Raw genomic sequence first — 18,521 nt, 5'->3', positions numbered from 1 at the left:
AGTGCAGGTTATTGTGCTAGGTGTGAACTCGGTTGTTAGAAACAACCAAAGTTATTATTCGGATATGGTTATCTATATTGAATGTTCTGGGAATTTTCTGAGTGCAGGTTATTTATGTTATGAAACAAATTGGTTCTTGAGTGCAACCAAAGTGTTGATATTTGTTATGTTTATTACTTGCAAAATTGTATGGTAGGGTTGGGACTTATCCCATACCCTAGTGATCGGTAGTTATATCTTCCTTAAGTCGACCCGTTGCTAGGTTTTAGTATACTTGTGTGTGTAAGGCTATTCTTACTAAGCGATGTCGCTTACCTAGTTATTCATGTTGTAGGTAAGTGCAAAAGTAAAGTGGAGCAGTGAGTGTCGGAGTCTGCTTGCAGATATGTACATGTGGCCTGACCTGGGGAGGTTTTTGATAGAACGCCATTTTGAAAAGAAAAAGCCGGAAGCTTGTTATTTCTTTTATAACATTTGTTTTGTTATAACTCTGTGGAAGAGTAGTTAAAATTTTGTTTGCTAAACTAAAAGTGTGTGCACACAGTCTTTTCTTAAAAGTTTTTTTTATGGATTTTTGGTACAATGATTTAAAGGGAAAATTTTAATTTCCACATGTTTTTGGTATTGTATTCGTTGGGTTGTTACAGGAGGTGCCAGAGGGTCTAGTGTGAGGCCTAGAGATTGAAGGGCAGCTGAGGGTCCTACTTGGGCTTGTGGAGCTCGAGCCATCGAACCAGGTAGCGTTATAGTCATTCCGACTAAAGAAGACGGTGGACTAGATGTCGCGATAGCCCGAGTTTGTTCAACGAACCCCCGACGCCTCCTTCACAGAGCTCTCTAAACTCTCGAGTTGCGGTTGACCTTGATATGGCTAAGTCCTCGCGTTCTCGGCTCTCCCTCTGTAAACGTAAATTCCTCAATATGGGAGATTCCTCAACAGGGTGATTTTCTGGTTCGTCGCGGAGTAAAGACAAAACCTCTATGTCGAAAGAATAATACTAGTGTACGCTCAACTCTTCGAGTTCAGAGTCACGAGACATCCGAAAAAAATAAACGAGCAGTTAAGCACTTGGTAAAAGAGGAACAACAAGGTACTCCAGTTAACATGCAAAAACAATGGATACTGCTCGCAAAAGGTTAAGAGAGAACGAAGGAAAGACCCAGAAGGGGGAAGTAAACCCTAGAAATCCTTAACCTCTGAAATCACAAACAAATATCATGTGGGGACTACTAGGGCAGATCGATAGTATCTAGACCATATACAAAATCTTGAAAGAGAAAACTCTGGTAAAAGAGACTTACGTGATAAAAAGTGTCGATAAGTCTTGTACGTAGTCCTCACACGAATAAACCAATGCCCTTCTACTTTAATTATCCTCGCATAACTTTTGGGATGGTTGATTGGCTCCATGTACGAGACGTGGATAAAAGTTGGGAAATTTTATGGTAAAATGGGAGTCTGCAACTCGAAGAAATGCATAAATGGCTTAAGAATTTCTAGTAAAAGGGGAGAGAGGAAGAATCACGGGTTTTAATAGACCCTCCGAAATTTTAATCAATGGACGAATCTTTGTCACAGGTACTCGAGTTCCGACGGCTCGCCTTGAAAAGTACTATCTCGAGATGCCTGTTGAGTTGACAGCCTACTCCTCGTAGGCTAATCGTAGGGGTTCCACTAGGGCTAGCAATTCGTGTAAACGTGTCAGATTTGTGTCAACACGATTATGACACGACACGATTAAGGTAAACACAAACACGACACGATTATTAAACTGGTCAACACAACACGGCACGATAACACAATAATGACACGATTAATCATAACTATATGAAAAAAATCATAAAACCTATGAAAATTATTAGTGTTATCGTGTGTGACATGATTATGACGTGACACGATTATTAAACGGGTCAACACGATTATAACACAACACGATTAAGGAAAACACGAACATGACACGATTATTAAATGTGTCAAAAACTCAAACACGAACACGATTATTAAACGTGTCACCCAAACTCATTTATTGCCGTGTCGTGTCGTGTCATGTCATCATGTCGTGATCCAAATTGCCACCCCTAGATTCCACCACTAGGGATTGACATGTGTCATACCGTCAGACCCCAACACAATTTCCGAGGTGGTCCTCATGTTCGACATATGTCTGGTCGAACATAGAGTTATCGACCAGGAGCCCAAATAGCTTTTTACCACTTGACGGTTGGCGAGAAGTCTCATGCTATATTTTATGTCAAATTTGGTTCAACTTTTAGTATGTGTCAAATTTGGCACACGACTACCATTGGAATTCTATTTTATGAAGATTAGCTAAAAAATTGTTATACACTACTTTTATAGCACTCTATTAGAGATGCTACAATGCGATAGTTGATTGGATAGGTGCTTGTTATTTGGATTTATAGAATCTTAGGTTGGCGCATTAAAAAGGTGACCATGATCCGAGGTGAGGTGACTAGCTAGCTTTTACTTTAACTCTTTATTTTATATGCAAATCTAACATGTTTCACATTCCTTTCTTCTGCCTTTTAATTAAGAGGCACCTTCCATGGGAGAATTGTGAAATTCTATTTGTTTTGTTTGGCAAAAAAAAATAATTGTGAGAGAAACGTGGTGGAAGAATTAAGAATACGGGAAAGAGATGCAGAATTATAAACAAAGAAATGAAGATATATTTTTGTAAGAAAGAAAGAAAATTAGTATATTATTCTTCAAATTTTTAATATAATATTATTACTTTTATTTATTTGTATTTGACTTTTTTCTTCAATTTTCTTTTTAATTAAAAACTTGGTGAGTACCACTATATATTTTTTTTCTTCTTTTCTCTTGTCTCTACTTTTCCTTTTTACAAAACAACTCATGAACTCAAAATATATTTTCTTTTCACTCTTCTCACCTCTATTTTCTTTCATCTCACTTCTCTACCAAACATAGGGATGGAATCCTTCCATTTGTGGAAGGATTTTGACTCTCTTAACTAACTCATTTAAAATAACATATAGACTCTCATCAATCAAAATTAAAAGAACAATATAGTAACTTTAAAAATAAATAGTAATATATCCTTCCAATTCTTTAGTCCTTTTACCAAACAATTTGAAGGGATAGCTCCTCTCTATCCTCACTCGTACTCTCCATCCTTCCTATTTTCCATCCACTTTATAAAACATAGTGTTAATTAAACTCAGCTGCAATACAAATACAATCCAATGACTGAAACGGCAAACGACAACTCACATTCTGATCTCTCCTCTCTCTCAGACAAACATGCATGTCATAAGTGTGATATAATCCGAAGTTGCATAGTTAAACTAGCAATGATATACATCATATTTCTTTTATACAACCGATTCAAAACTCAAAAATTCGAAAGAAAAAATCAGTTGCAGGAATGCATAATGTTTTAGAGTTGAAAAGAAAGACAAGTATATGTATATTATGAAAAAAGAAGAAAAAAAAATGGAGCAAAGATTGTAGAATCCAATGGGATACAAATAAATGAAAATGTAGAGAGTGGTATTGAAATTTGAAAGACAACTGAACTGCTATAAGAGGAAACCATTGACCAAACAACATTAAAACACCTATATATAGCATGGATTGGTTCCCTCAGTCAAAATACAAACCCTGCACCAGCAACCCCCCACCACCACCAACTTGATTATCTTTTTTACCAGCTCCACTTCTCTCTTTATCTATATAAGATTAAGTGAGTCAAATATCTGAGATGAAATTATTGATTAGGCAATGAATCAATCTGTAGTAGTACCAACCTAAAAATGATGCCACTCCCACTCCCATTCCCAATTCCACTGTTACTTTCAATCATAATATGACACAGACACACTTGTTTTGCTGCAGTTCGCTAGTCACTTTCTTTTCTGTTTAAGTGAAAATATCAAAATGAGTAGGCTCGTTATGTTAATCAACAACAATAAGCATCAAATACCATAAACCAATGCAAAAGCTAATTCTCCATGATATATTAGACGATTAAAGTTAGGTATGTAGATTAATGTAGTGGTTGGAGTTCGAGTTGGTGTTTTTCCTAATCAAGAAGTTGGTAATATGAAGGATCACAAAAACATTAAGGAAAGGTTTCCAGTAACTTGTTTTTCCAGTTTCCCTCAAGGCCCCAAGTAGAGACCCAAAAATATAGTTTCAAACAATGATCAATTAATTCTTTTCCAGCTAAGTAAAGTAGAAGAGAAAGCAAAAAATGTTTACCTTTCTCCTGTGGTGGTGGTTGAACAACAACATGCATAGTTGTAACTGTACCGGGGATGTCACATAAGGGGCTACGACAATCCCCAACTGTTCTGCTGTTGTCCAATATTTTCCCTCCGCTTATTAGCTTGACATCTTTTACTGTCCTTGGACCGTTGTCCTTCTCTGTTTAAACAGAGAAATTTCATGTTTAGTTAGCAAAGTGTATGCTAACAAAATTTTAGAAGTGTCCAGATAATAACTTTAAAGAACATGACACTCATTGATCCAATGATTTCGGTGATTAAAGTGTGTATATTTCTCAAGCAACTTATAGCTTTGAATCCATCCTTATATCGTGTTGCTACCATTCACATAGTCTCATATTCAAAACTATAAGCAGGAAACTAAGTGAATTGTGTTGTTGCTGAAAAACAATTCTCTTTTGATAAGGAATGTTAGTAATTCACTACCAAAAACAACTGCTTATCCCTCTGTTTTCTATCTACCATTTCATGTCATATTGATCACTTTGATAAATTCACTCAAGAAAGCCGTGCGAAAAGAAAAACAGAAAAGTAAATAAACCAAGAAAAGATAAAAATGAAAGATAAGAGAAGCCATCTGGGTCATATGACTTCCTTGAGTTGTTACACAATCTTCAGAATAACTATATGGCTACAGTGAATAATGGTAATTTTCTGATAGAACTCTGAAAAGATAACAGCTTATTGGTTTTGATTTATTTTCTGATCACACACAAAAGACTAAATAATTTTTTTTGAAGAAATAATATCTATCAGAGAACATCTCTAACCTTTAGGCCATTGAGAAAGTATACTTTCTTTCAAGGTTGCAACACTTGTAGCTGTAGGAAAAGTTTTGGGACCAATATCTGATCCATCAGTTAACCGAAACTTGATCTCCAATTGGTCTTGAACCCCAGCCATCTTCAAAAAAATCCAACAAACTCAATAGATTTGATATAATTCTCTGAATCCAACAACCAAAAATCTGCACCACCTAGGCCCCCGCTACTAGATTTGCCAATACTTCAATTAGATCTCAAACAGAGAAGTTTTCATTAAATCTTCAGTTGTATTCACCAAATTTCTGTTAAAAAGAAAGGGAAAAAAATTAGTTCTTTTAAGTGGGGGTTTACATGAAAAACAAAATTGAACTTGAAAAGTTGCAAATGAAATAATAATAAAATAAAGTTACAAAGTCAAGTATATCTACGCATGTTATTGTAATGAATTTTAATCCTAAAGAACCAAAACATTGAGTGCTCTATGAAAATTACATCAGCAGCACCGACTATCAAATTTGATTGATAAGAATGATACAGAAGACAGAAAGGAACCAAAGATGTACACAGTGACACCTCTTAGTTAACCAACATAATCACAGCAAATATTGCTATGGGTGCATTTAGAATTCTCAAATCAAGCCAAATCCTCAACTGGGTCAACTCCAAAAGAACCATAAAACACAGAAGGAAAGGAAAAAAATGGAAACTTTTGTTGGGTTTTGGCTTACTTGGGTCAGAAACTGATCTGGGTATGTATGTATGTGTTGTGTCTTCTGCTTTGGGCACCACCAACCAGCGAGAAGGAGCCGGTTCAGAATTCCAAGCCGAGGAAGAAGTGGGTGCAATTAGATTAAATAATATTAATATTAATAAAGAAGTGAGAGGAAAAGATGAAATAGTAATAAGTGCTAAGAGAGGAGGAGGCTGTTTCGGAGTTTTCAAAGTCTTCTAAATCTGTGGTCAATGACTCCATTCTTGCCTTCTCCCTCAAATCTCCTAATGCTATGGAAATGGACAGATTTTCTCTCTTTTAAAAGAGTTTTAACCCTCTTTTTGCCTACTTGCCAATGTTTTTACCTTACCAGCCCATTCATTCATTCATTCTTTCCTTTCATATCATAAACAATAATATTGCTAAAAACAAAGCATCATATTCCTCATCACTACCCACCAATCAACTCATTTCGTATTCTATATAATTAATTAATGTCATAACTTCAAAGTAAAATTTTCCAATTATATACGACGTAGTTGCGAAGAAAAATTAAAAAAAAATTGACCTTTTTCTTATGTACCTATGCGTGCACAACATTCAAAACATAATCAATATGAAATAAATTGATGAAAACATTCAGAAATGGCGAGTCAGGATCTGATGACTAGTGTACTGGCTTACTTTAACGGTTAGTGTAGTCCCTTCATTTTATTTTGAATAATTAGTCATTTTGAGCTCTCATATTTTTGCTAATAGTAAGAATTTATTCTCCTTCTCTCCAAATGACTTCTAAATGACAAAATTAATATTTTTTTACCCTAACTACTCTTAATATGAATTTACCCACAAACTATCATTAAATATCACATATATGATAAAGTGATTTTAATTTTATTTTTAAAATTTATTTTTATTCTAAATTTGACCATGCAACTGATTTTATTTTGATTTAGCCGTTACATAAATTAAAACAAAATATATATATATTAAGTTTTTACCAATAATTTATAGGAGTTGATTATATAATTAATTAAATGGCTAGAAAAAATTGAATAAAGATCAATTATTTATAATAATGTTATTAATGAATTTGTTAGCTAGAAGTTAAAAAAATTGGGAAAATATTAATTTGGAAAAAACTCAAAGAATTTCCAAATTTATATAATTTTGTTATGGTTTTGTGTTATTTTTTTAATAATAACATTAAATGAAAGTTTGTTAAAATATTTGTTTTTTCAAAAACAAATATATTATTAGTTGATGAAAATAAGAATTAAAAAAATAAGCAATTTAATTTTTTTTATATTATTTATTTGGTTATTCATTAATTTAATTTTCTAAGGTAAATTATTTAGTTGATAAAATTATAAGTAGTTTAATATGTTTCGTATTTTTAATCAATTTTACTTAGTCATATATTGTTACGTAAGTAAATAGTTATTTGTGTAAATATTTTTTAATATCATGTTATTTAGGAGTAGAAAAATAAAAATCTTAATATTTAAATAATACTTGAATATAAAAAATTAATGCTAAAAATTTAAATTGATAAAAAAAAGTCAAATTTAAGGGTAAAAATGAAATAATTTTATCAATTTATGTGATATTTAATGATAGATAAAAAAAATTATAGGGTAAATTCATATTAAGGTAAGAAGTTATGAGTAAAAGAATACTAATTTTAATATTTATGAGATATTTAAAGACAATATCAAAAATGAGGAAGCATTTAAAATTACTAATTCTCCTTTTATTTTTCTTTTTAGAATGTCCAAACTTAAATTTATGACAAAATCAGCACAGTGAAAAGGAACGGTTCACCATTTATATTTATAGTTTATACTCTTAACCAAAACCTAGAATGGTAGTAGCTAGTAGGATGTACTTGTTGTTCCATTCCATTCTCTCTCTATATATATTATTATATAAATATGTTAGATGAGTAGGTGGATGAAATGTCTAAGAACCTTTCAGATTCTTCTATTATATAATTTTTGAAAGAATCAAACCCAAATTGTGCTAATAAAATTTTGTAAACATCTAATCTTGATTATAAAATTATTGATCTACCATTTAATATTAAAAAAATAAGCAAAATGACAAAAGAGTTAGGAATTGTGGTGTTTAAGAATTAAGAAGAACCCCCTCTATCTCTAATTTCAATTTATACATCCTTCCATCCATGCACATTGAAATTATCAGAAATGCCAAGATTTGGTCGTCTATGTCAAGTGTTATATAAAAAAATATATCCCAAAATGGGTTCTTTGTCATTATCAACTTGGAAAATTCCATGATCAAGAATCTTATAACTACTGCTTCTAGACAATGTTATCCTGTTATGTTACTCTGTAACCCTCTGAAAAAATCCAATACCCATCACGTCTAATGGGCACAACAAAAACGTCACTCCATGGGAACGATTCCTATTTTTTAAGAAAGTGCTGGAAAATTGGAGAAAAGGGTATCATCATTTCTAAAAGACTAAAAAAAAACATGGGTGGCTTTCTTTCTTGTGAAATATCAACTAGGTAAAAGGAAAATGACAAGTCAACTTGTAAATTACTTGACCGGTTGCCAAACTTGATCTCAAGTACATAAAATAAATATAAGGTCAAAAAACAACAAGGTCACATTTCAGTGACTAAGAATGACAGAGAGAATAGGAGAGGGAGGAGGTAAAGAATTTCTGCACATTTCAAATGTCTATGGTGAATCGTACATAACAAATAACAATATATGTTCTAAGTAGAGCTCTCCCCATTTCAATGGGATCTTTAACAAAGCAAAACTTAGGGAACTACTCCCAAATTTGCAAAGATGCTGATATCAAATAAAGGGGGGGGAAGATATGGGGGTACTAACAAAAATGAAACAAGAAAAAAAATTTAAAGTGGGGGGAAAAAATTTGAGGGGCAAAAACATAATATTTGAGTTGAGCAAATGGAGGAGCCTGTCAAAAGAACTTAACCTTCCTCTTCCTTGCACCCAATCAATCAGCATAATGGAGTTGACACAGGCTTTAATCTTCAGTATCTCACTTTATTCTGAAATATGCGCTAAAAAATATCAAGCAAAACCCCCCCAATGGGAAGACCAATAATACTATATCCTTCTCCAACCAAAAAAATAGACGGATTTCTATGATACAGATTGAAAGAATGAATCTCATATGCCTGTGACAGAGGATGCTGGTCATTGTCTGCAGATGTGGAAGGGATGACATACATATTGAGCAGGGGAACTTTTGCCCTTTTGACAATACTCTGATTGTCGTCTTGCTGCAAAAACTAACATGAAACCTGTATCAACTGCTTTCTTCTTCCATTTTCCGGTATCTTGCTTTAGCTCTTCCAGCTTGTCAACTATGAATCCATGATGTGGCAGTTCCTGATAAAATCATTGGAGTAGTTGACATACTTTGTCCAAAACGGCCGAAGGTGCTCGAAACCGATTTGCAACCATGGTTTTGACTGGCCATTGTAGTGGATAACTGCAGCCTTTTTAACTCTCTCAATGTTGGTTTTATTTTGATACCCCAATCCGAGCATGTGCCAAGATGGGTCTATTGGATGAACATGACCTCTAAATGCTATTAAAGCTGGTGGTAGTGTTCCAAGCTTCCACATTGTCAGGTTTGACTTCAGATTCTGATTTGAAAAAAACCATAAAGTAAGAAGTGGTAAAAAGACAGCAATCTCAATATATCACTATATGGATAAGTAAGCAACAAAAAATAACAAAACCAACCCTCGCAAATACAGCCCTAACCAAATTTACTAAGCTCAGCAAATCATGTTATATCTTTCATTAGTGCCAGTCTAGACAACCTTATTCATTGTGGATTAAAAGTGAACCAAACTGTCATCTAAAAGAAACCAACATATAAAACAAAGTTCGATTTTCTGAAAATGAAAAATGTCATCTTCAGATTTTTATTATATAAAAAAAATGTTTCACACTTTAGCCCTACTACACAGAACAGAACTTAAAAACTGTTAAGGGCTGCCAACAAGAAGCTGACTTGACAGAAGCAAACAAAACAAGTATTACACAATTGAAAGTTCGAACTATTTTGAATAAAAATTCAAGGTAATGTGTCATTTCTAGAAACTCAATTTACTTAAATCTAATGATGGAACAAAAAGGAGCAGTCTTCACTATACCAAAACTCATCAAATACTGAAACAGAAAGGAACAGTCTTCACTATACTAAAATTCCTCAAATACTGGAACCAAAATAAAAAACAAAGGGAGAGCATCAACCAAAAGCATGAAAACAGGCTAATTGGGTTTACCTCTCTAAGCCAGTAATGGTATGTTTCTCTAATTTTTGTCTTCCTCCAAGTCTTAAGATCAAAGATATTCATTCCATAAGCCCATGCACATTCTTCAGGATCTATATTCTTTGCTACAAGGGGATGGGAAAAATTGAAGTAATTCCTGAAATGCTTAGACATTACCCACTCATCTTCTCCTCTACAAGTTTCTACAGCTCCATTAACCTTTCCTTGGAGGTCAATTTCCCAAAGTGGCGTCAAATCTTGCTGGATCACAATATCGTCATCCAAAAATACAACCTTGTCGAGGTTCGGAAATAACTGTTTGTGTACATAATTAGCACTTCCATCATAAAGATTAAAAAAAAAAACTAATTTTAGTAAAAAAAAAAAATACCTCTGGCAGATAGATTCGCAGATGGTTGAGCAAGGATATATACTTCGGACTTCTAGCCTGCAATTTAGAAGCAAAGGTTCGAGGAGTTGTATCACTGAGATTGGCCCCTGCCACATGATTCCCATGATAATAATTTCTTATCCCATTTTGGTTCTCTACAGCTTCAAGCACAGGAACATTTTCTCTTGTTAACCAGTCAAACTGGTGTACACCTTTGACCTCGACAATGGCAGGGGATACAGGGTTTAGAGCAAACCATGAGTGCATACCCGCATAAGTTTTCTTGTCAGTAATGACATGAAAAACTATCTTCTCGGGAACTTTAGATGACTGGACAGCAGAAGTAACAACAACTGAAGCTGCCAAAATGTTATCGGTTGCCAGGATAAAATGGTGGTAAGAGTTGTCAGAGAGCAAAGGTAGTAACTCAGGAGGAGGCAACTGTTTGCGTGCGTGAGCATTGGATGAATATTCATCAGTCAAACGCAGAGAAAGACAATGGATCCCTTTAGGTATGGAACTTGCAGCAAAATGTTTGTTCATCAGCTCAGCAAACTTAGACTCTCTCATCTCCTTTTCAAGTTTCTCCATCTGTGCAATAATAAGCAAACATTTGTAAAAAAAACAAATTATTTATGGATTCAGGACAGCAAGGAATCCTCACAGATTACGGATTTCATCCATGGAAAACAAGGTGCAAATGAGAGACTATATTGCTTCGCAAGAACAGAACAATAAAAAAAAAAAGACTGAATGCTATCAATAAGTGACTAAATGAATCTGGCACATGTAACATACCATTGCCCTTAACATGAAAGCAAAGGTCTTTGCATCATATTGGTTGTCCTTCATTTCAGAAATAAGATGACTAAATGAATCTGGCAATTTTAAATCAGTAGGGATATCTTCAGTGTTTACTTGGTTAAGAATCGTGTAGAAGTCTCTGACAAGTTTCTGCTGCACCATCAAAACAAAATGAAGAATTTAGCTTAAAATAGCACTGAAGAGAATAGTTAACCAAAGATCTAGAAAAAGAAAAAGAGTAGAAAAACAATTGTCTCATGGAAAAAATGTTTTACCCCGGAATCATCAACTCTACCAAGAAGCCTTGGTCCCAACCGCCTACCTAAACAATCTGAGCATAAAATAAAAGGAGTACAAAATTATTAACCCATCATAACAGCATAAAAAGGAGAAAAGTCGGTGATCATCATCAAGAAACAAAGTAATAAAAAGAAAGGGGCATAAAACAGCAGCATATGTGTAGATCATATAGCTTGAATAAACAAAAATACAATGACGATTTACAAATAAGAGAAGCAGATGCATATTATTGTTTTCAACGCAGAAGATGTACAAAGCAAAGATTCAAATTCAAATCAACATAAACGACAAGTACATAGATCATTCTCTACTACAGATCCCAGAAGACCTGAAGTACAGCAATCAAAATTACCACATTTCATTATGTATGTCGTAATTAAATATAGAGTAAAAAATCCAAACCTAACATCGAACAAAATGAAAAGAAACATGCAGAAGAATAATCGATGGAATGCTGCTTGATCTTCTATAACAACTTGAGTTAAAAGTAAATTGTTATTGTTCTGCAGAATTTGAGGTTGAAACCCCCCATTTTTATCCTAATTTGACATAACAACTCGAGCCAAATAAGATGAAGCTTTCAACTAGAATTCGCATGAACAGAACAATCCAAGCCAGTGGCACAAAATGCCAATACCATAGCATATCAACAAACGATTCGAATTGTTAGAAATGCCCATAAACCAATACCTCGAACTTGATTCAAATCGAACTGACCCAGATAACAAAGTAATCTAGCTCAGAGAAAGAAACGAATGTGGGAACTGACCCCAGATGAGAAAGCAACCAACACAGGTGATAAAACAATCAAATTCAGAGAAAGAAACCAATACGTGGAATTGACCCATTGACCCAGATGACAAAGCAATCAAATTTAGAGAAATAAACCAACACTGGAACAACAATCAAGATCTATCAAATACAAGTGATCGAACAAGGTGTATTGAAAAAGTACCAAATGAAGAGCACTTGTTGACACCTTCAAGGGTAACAACTGCAGTAAGAATGAAGACAAAGGGCAGCAAGAAAGCAAGAATAAGAATGGTGTGGAAAAGGGTTCTGTAAGAGATATGGCGAGCTGCGACCTTGATCTTCATCAAGTCAATAAAGCCATTGGTGCTTGAGATCGTGATACTTCTCATACTAGGCGAGAAGCGAAGCTGCATCGTCGTTTACGCAGCCCCTTCTTCACGCTAGCACAAATTGAACCAACGCCCCAACTCGAAACTATAACAATATCTTCCAACAACAACGTCCATAGCCTCAAACTCACCACCATCAGATCCAAACCCACTTGCCCAAATCATCCACCGACTACCGACAATGCCTCCCTGATTCAAAACCCAATTCAGATCTATTCTTCCCCTGCTTTTTTTCTCGTTGCGGCCTTCTCCAAGACCGCATTTGCCAGATTCAACAGCTGGGTTCCTTTATTTTTTTCTTCCCTTCTTCTTCTTCTCCTCTCTTTGATTCTACAAAACTATCTATCAATTTGGGCTTCTGGGTCACAAACACTTTCCCTCCCGTTGGATCAAAAGGAAGAAGAACAAAAAATTATAGACTCAGACCAAATGGGAATGATTGAAGAGAAAGAAAAGGAAATAGAGAGAGAAAAAATTGGTATTTGGTATTTGGTTTTGAGTTTCAAATTTTTCTTTCAGAGTTCTTGAGGAGCTTTCTCATTGGTGGATCGGTCCGATCTAATTTCATTTCATTTTCCCGGAAAATAAAATACAAATTTTACAATGGGAAAATAGTTTTTTCTTTTTCTTTTTTTCTTTTAAAAAAACGAAATAATTTTCTTTCTTTTTCTTTTTTTTTTTTTGGTCAAAACCGTGTTTGGGTGGGAGAGAAAGTCTAAACTCGATGTGCTTAAGTTAAGGATTTTGAGAGAAGAGAAGGCAATGAGTGAGTGGGGCTAAGTTTTGGTACTAAAATTAGAGAAGTGTGGCCTATGTTTATGCTCTACCCACATTTGCTTTAACATTCATTTATGTGGATACAATTCTATTCTAATGCTTAATTTTAGTGTTTTTTATTTTATTTTATTTTATTAACAATGATTAATCTTATAGATACAAGTTAAACTAGAGTATAATCTTTACATAAATAAGTTAAAATAGAGTATAGAGGATGGAGTTTCCAACTTTTTCCATGAATATTTTGTAATTGTGGAAATTTGTAACGTTTGTCAATTGATAGGATATATTATGGTCTAATTTATAAGATACTTAAGAGAAATTAAAGGTGCATTTAATTATAAAAGACTTTCTATTTGCACTAATTTAGAGTAATTGGAATGCTAATATTCGAAATTGTTGAATAACATTCAAAGAAAAGTTATTGATTTTATTGAAATTTGTATGGCAATTTATTGAAACGAAATCCATTTTCACTAATTTAAAGGTATTTAGAGCCATACATGCACATAAATTGGGAATTGGTGAGAAATGCACAATCCTTTGTATTCAAATCAAACAATAAATTTGGACAATTTTTTCCTCCTTATTTTTTTACACCATTTTAAGTGATTTAACTTCACTAAAATATATTACATTGAGTTCATAAAAGAGCTTTAAGTGTATAAATAAAAGCATACCAACAAAAAAAATCATATATTCAGTTAGTGGCAAAAGTTGGTAACCAATTAAGTCTAAAATTACTCTTATCAATATAATTTTTTTTTTCAATCTTTTTTTGCTTAATGTCGCAAATAAAATCTTATTAAAATGAATTGAATAAGAAGTCACTTTCAATGTAAAGTTAAAAATAACAATTACCTTACGAGTTAAATTCATTACCCTACATGAAAATTGATTGGGGGGGGTGGCTTGGTAGTTGGTGATACCTTACGGTTTTGTGAGGCACATAGTCCAAATGGGGTGAAGCTTTATTCTTAATTCCATTGCATAAAAGGCCAAACAGTACTGCAATTGGGATGGAAAATTCTGTGGACCTCTTCAAATTTTTTATTTTATTTATATATATATTTATACTTGTATCAATACTGTATTCTGGTGGCTTTTGCTGAAAAACTCAGTTGTTGACTATAATGATCAACTTCTCTAGATAATATGAAAGAGACAGAGAAATATGGCCAACCAAGTTTGTAAAACAATTAATTAAGAAAATCTAGATTATGAATTTTGGGTCCAATTCTATAGGGTGTGCATGGTTGGAATTGTGCACTTTTTTGGACCACAATAATCATCATCATGTGTGAAACTGATAAGAAAAAATAAATAAACAAAAACATTGTTCTAGCTCAAATTATCTTCTGAGCCCATAAAAATGTCACCAAAGAAAACATTCTTAATTGGTCAAATCTGCTGGCAAAATTTGAAATATCTGAGAAACTGCTAATTGTGTTTTTTTTTCTTTTTAATTTATTTATAATAAGTAGGTTAATTTGTAGTAAACACCAAGAAATGGTATTCATTTTGAGAATGGGTTTTGTTCTCACTCAAATAGAAGAGTCAAAAGTTGGGATTTGATTAGACTTTAATTAAAGAATTTCTTGCGTCTATATATGTCTATCTTTACTAATCTAATAATCCAAACAAAAGGGTAATTGGATTAGTGTATATTTTAGCTAGGGACAAATTATAGGATCATTATCTTACCTTAATTTTGTTAAATAACCAAATAGATGGTATGTTATGTTATGTTACAGAGGAATATATCACGACACGGTTTCATTTCATCGTATCTCCAGTGAAATGTCATCTTTGAGCCAAAACTAGCAAAACGACTTTCTACAAGTACAGAAAATGTATAACGTGGGGGACCCATTTAAAGGGCACAACAGAAAATGGAAAAAAAGCATATGACACATGAGGTGTTGTAGTGAGTTGGAGACAGTGGGTTTTAAAAAGTGTATACAATAGCTTTATTCTAAAGCCAAAGAGGCCCATTTTACTATTCAAATTAGAGAAGAAGAGCTCACTAGTACCTGGATAGATAGAGACACACTAGTACCTGGATAGATAGAGACACACTTACCCATTGTGTCCAAATCCCATTTTTTGTATATCTTTCTTAACTATACCACTCAAACTCATAATCGATAAAAACATATTTATATATATCACAGGTTAGATCCACAGGGAGACAAGACACCCCATTGGTTAAGCTTAAGCATTATTTTTGCTTTGCTTGACAGACCTATAAATTGGTAAGTATACTAAAAGTACATAAATTTAATAAAATTAAATAAAAATATAGGACAAGTTGTCTGGTACAAGACAAGTCTCTTGTTGTTTCCCAATACATTAAAGAAAAATGAGATTTAAAAGAATTACACGTTGTCAGTCAGTCACATTTATAAGAACATTCAAATAAAAAGGTTGATCATTAGAATGCCAAACTCATTTGATTTTACTTTCCCTTTTTTTCCATGTAACCACAAATCCGAAGATATAATTTTGTGTCAAATTACAAAGATAACTAGCTTGGTGATAATTCAATTGAAAGAATTACTTTTTTCTTTTTTTAAGTAAGTGAAAATGAAGATACTAAAGAAGAAGGTAGAGAACAAAACAAATCAAAATGTTAAAGTTGAAAAACGAATGGAATAGGCACTTTGATACCATATATGTGAAAGGAACTTATCAGGTAAAGTATAAGTAAAAAAAAGGTTCAAATGTGAAACTTCAAGCTGTAATATGCCATTTAAGCACACACACAAAAAAAAATTATACTATGCCTTTCTATTTAATTTTCTACATAAGTATTCATCAATCCATATATATTTACTAATTACTATTTGTTTTGTTAATATATCAAAATTAATTCATATATAATGTTTTTATCATGTGATTTTATTATGAAGATTAAGAGGATATTAAATTATTAATCTAAAAACTTAAATAATCCTCTTCATATGGGATAATTTAATTTCATTAAAAAAAAATTAAACAATTTTACTTTATTAAATTCTCATCTCCATTAAAAAAAATATGCTAACTTATTATCAGCAAATAATCAATTTATCAAATTTTTTATTTTTTTTCTCTTACATTTTTTTATTTTAATCCAATACTATCGTGGTATCTTAGAGCATGAAATTAATATATTACTAAAGATAGTAAAATGAATTCACATGTGCCTAACCTCAATCATAGTAGCTGTGAGACAAATGTTGTGCCCCACTACCTGCAAAAAAATCGAATAAACCGCTCAAATCGATTGCCCGAACACCGAAAAAAAACCAAAACCGACGAAACCGAAAAACTGCTGAAACTGCCTTGGCAAAAAATGACATTAAGTTGGTCGGTTTGCGGGTCGATTTATAAGCTAGTCGCAAACCGACCGTACAAACTGAAACCGATCGAATATGCTTAGGTTCCAAATTTGTAGATTTAACATTGTAACTATGTGTTTAGGTTTTCAAATCTTAAAGTTAAAATCTTTAAATTAACAAATTAAATGAATCATTTTCATATTTAAAAAAAAGCTCAAAAATGGATTACAATAGTCTACATTTTTTTAACTTAAATTTCATAAAAAATTATTTAAAAAATAAAAAAATGAAAAAAAAATATTCAAGTTCGGTTTAGGCGGTTTTAAGCGACCAAACCACAACCTAAATCAATCGGTTTTTTTGGTGTTGTAAGTAGATTGATCGGTTTTTGGATCGCACAAATTCAAACCGAAAACCGAAATCTAGATTTTAGAATAGAAAAAAATCGTTCAAACTAAATAATGCTCAGTCCTACAAATGCCCATTGCACTATAAATTTTTGCCATTACTACAGAATTTCAAGTATTTTGTGGCTCAAGCTTAAACAACTATAAATTTAAAGCCATGCCTTCATCCACCAACCGAGCATGGCTGCAAACATGCAAGACACAAGTACAAGTGAAGTGACTTCATTTAGTGTCATCAAATTCAACCATTTTGATTGAAATGTGAGACACCACTTTTCTCTCACCAGCCCATTATAACCATATCTTATCCATATATATTGGCACTCCACCATACCAAAAAAACTAACCATATAAAAAACTAGCCAACCCATTCAAATTCTAATAAATTTAGGGAAAAAAAATTAAGTAGAATTCAGTTTTTTTTCTTACAAAAAAACAATATTTTTTTCTTTAGTGAGAATCTTGTACCAATGTCACATTAAAGTGAGGAATTTCTATGTAAACTCAGTACCTATCAAAATTGTACGATTCCATGAGCATCAATGTTGTGGAAGAGACAATAAATTTTTAATGCCCTCGTGTTGAGAACAATGTGATTGTTGAAAAAAAAAAGTAAAAAAAAAAAGCAACATTCTCAACATCAATTTCTACAACTTAAACTAAAATTAAGATCGTAAAGTTAATGTAGGTTGAGAAACACCATCAAAGCTTCTATTTCTTCCTCTCTCTCCTTAATAGAGAATATTTCATTAGAGGCTAATATCAGTCAAAATAAGTGTAACGCCCTGGTTAGCCAAGATCATTACACTGTGTATTCTAAATAGTGTTTAACTCACTAAACGAGTCATTTGGTCTTAAACGTGCATCTAAATATGATTAATGGTCCAGGATTAAACATTTCAGTTAAAAGGAATGGATGTTTCATTAAAACATTAAACTGTACATGGAATCCCAGAATAACGTTTACAAAGTTGTTTACAGTTCCAAAATAGTCATTACAACTCAAAAGTTACAATCCATCGACCTAAGCGACAAAAATATGGTTAAACCTTAATTCCTTTGAAAAATCTTAGTCATGGTGGTCAAGCGGCCGCATATGTACACGTCGCCACCTAAGCTCTCCAACTCATGGCTGGTCCAGCTTTTCTTTCCCTTTACCTGCACCACGTAGCACCCGTGAGCCAAGGCCCAACAAGAAAACTTAAACATGCTCATAAGCAGTGATTAACACATTTCTAATTCATAATAGACATGTCCAGCAGTAATAACCTTACTCATGCATACATACCATTCATATAATTGACTACAGTGTCATATGGGACCAAATGCCCTAAATA

General features: G+C 33.0%; 2 protein-coding genes across 5 annotated transcripts; both read right to left on the bottom strand.

Moving 5' to 3' along the window:
* Positions 1–3,431: 3,431 nt before the first annotated feature.
* LOC133817920 (membrane-anchored ubiquitin-fold protein 1) lies at positions 3,432–6,047 on the bottom strand. Of its 3 annotated transcripts, none has more exons than XR_009885736.1 (5): positions 5,768–6,046; positions 5,046–5,341; positions 4,250–4,414; positions 3,796–3,903; positions 3,432–3,717 (listed from the first exon to the last, which is right to left on the bottom strand). XR_009885736.1 is itself a non-coding variant. In XM_062250565.1 (4 exons), exons 2-4 carry the CDS (start codon positions 5,176–5,178, stop codon positions 3,848–3,850), a joined length of 354 nt encoding a protein of 117 aa, XP_062106549.1. In that variant the 5' UTR covers positions 5,179–5,341; positions 5,768–6,047; the 3' UTR covers positions 3,432–3,847. The 3 variants fall into 3 exon arrangements, 1 of the variants encoding a protein (XP_062106549.1); XR_009885737.1 differs by lacking the exon at positions 5,768–6,046 and adding an exon at positions 5,532–5,702; XM_062250565.1 differs by having other exon boundaries at positions 3,432–3,903; positions 5,768–6,047.
* A 2,381-nt stretch (positions 6,048–8,428) lies between these two features.
* On the bottom strand, positions 8,429–13,373 carry LOC133817919 (probable galacturonosyltransferase 13). 2 transcript variants are annotated; one of them, XM_062250563.1, is made up of 6 exons: positions 12,491–13,373; positions 11,511–11,566; positions 11,230–11,388; positions 10,432–11,022; positions 10,053–10,355; positions 8,429–9,404 (listed from the first exon to the last, which is right to left on the bottom strand). In XM_062250563.1, the coding sequence occupies exons 1-6, from the start codon at positions 12,699–12,701 to the stop codon at positions 9,120–9,122; spliced, it is 1,605 nt and encodes a 534-aa protein (XP_062106547.1). In that variant the 5' UTR covers positions 12,702–13,373; the 3' UTR covers positions 8,429–9,119. The 2 variants fall into 2 exon arrangements, with proteins under 2 accessions (XP_062106547.1, XP_062106548.1); XM_062250564.1 differs by having other exon boundaries at positions 11,230–11,385.
* Between the last annotated feature and the right edge of the window lie 5,148 nt (positions 13,374–18,521).

Source organism: Humulus lupulus, chromosome 2 (assembly GCF_963169125.1).
Source record: "Humulus lupulus chromosome 2, drHumLupu1.1, whole genome shotgun sequence".
NCBI lineage: Eukaryota > Viridiplantae > Streptophyta > Magnoliopsida > Rosales > Cannabaceae > Humulus > Humulus lupulus.
Note: the sequence above shows the minus strand (reverse complement) of the source record. Positions and strands in the feature narration are given on the sequence as shown.

Bases quoted from the DNA above. Each gene is read 5' to 3' on its own strand.
- LOC133817919 (XM_062250563.1), bottom strand. From the start codon at position 12,701: ATGCAGCTTCGCTTCTCGCCTAGTATGAGAAGTATCACGATCTCAAGC. The intron at 11,023-11,229 runs GTATGTTACATG...ATTATTGCACAG, and splicing joins CTTTCATGTTAAGGGCAATG to ATGGAGAAACTTGAAAAGGA. The intron at 10,356-10,431 runs GTATTTTTTTTT...GTACACAAACAG, and splicing joins TGCGAATCTATCTGCCAGAG to TTATTTCCGAACCTCGACAA.
- LOC133817920 (XM_062250565.1), bottom strand. From the start codon at position 5,178: ATGGCTGGGGTTCAAGACCAATTGGAGATCAAGTTTCGGTTAACTGAT. The intron at 4,415-5,045 runs GTTAGAGATGTT...CTGTTTAAACAG, and splicing joins ACTTTCTCAATGGCCTAAAG to AGAAGGACAACGGTCCAAGG. The intron at 3,904-4,249 runs GTAAACATTTTT...TCACTTAAACAG, and splicing joins ACCACCACCACAGGAGAAAG to AAAAGAAAGTGACTAGCGAA.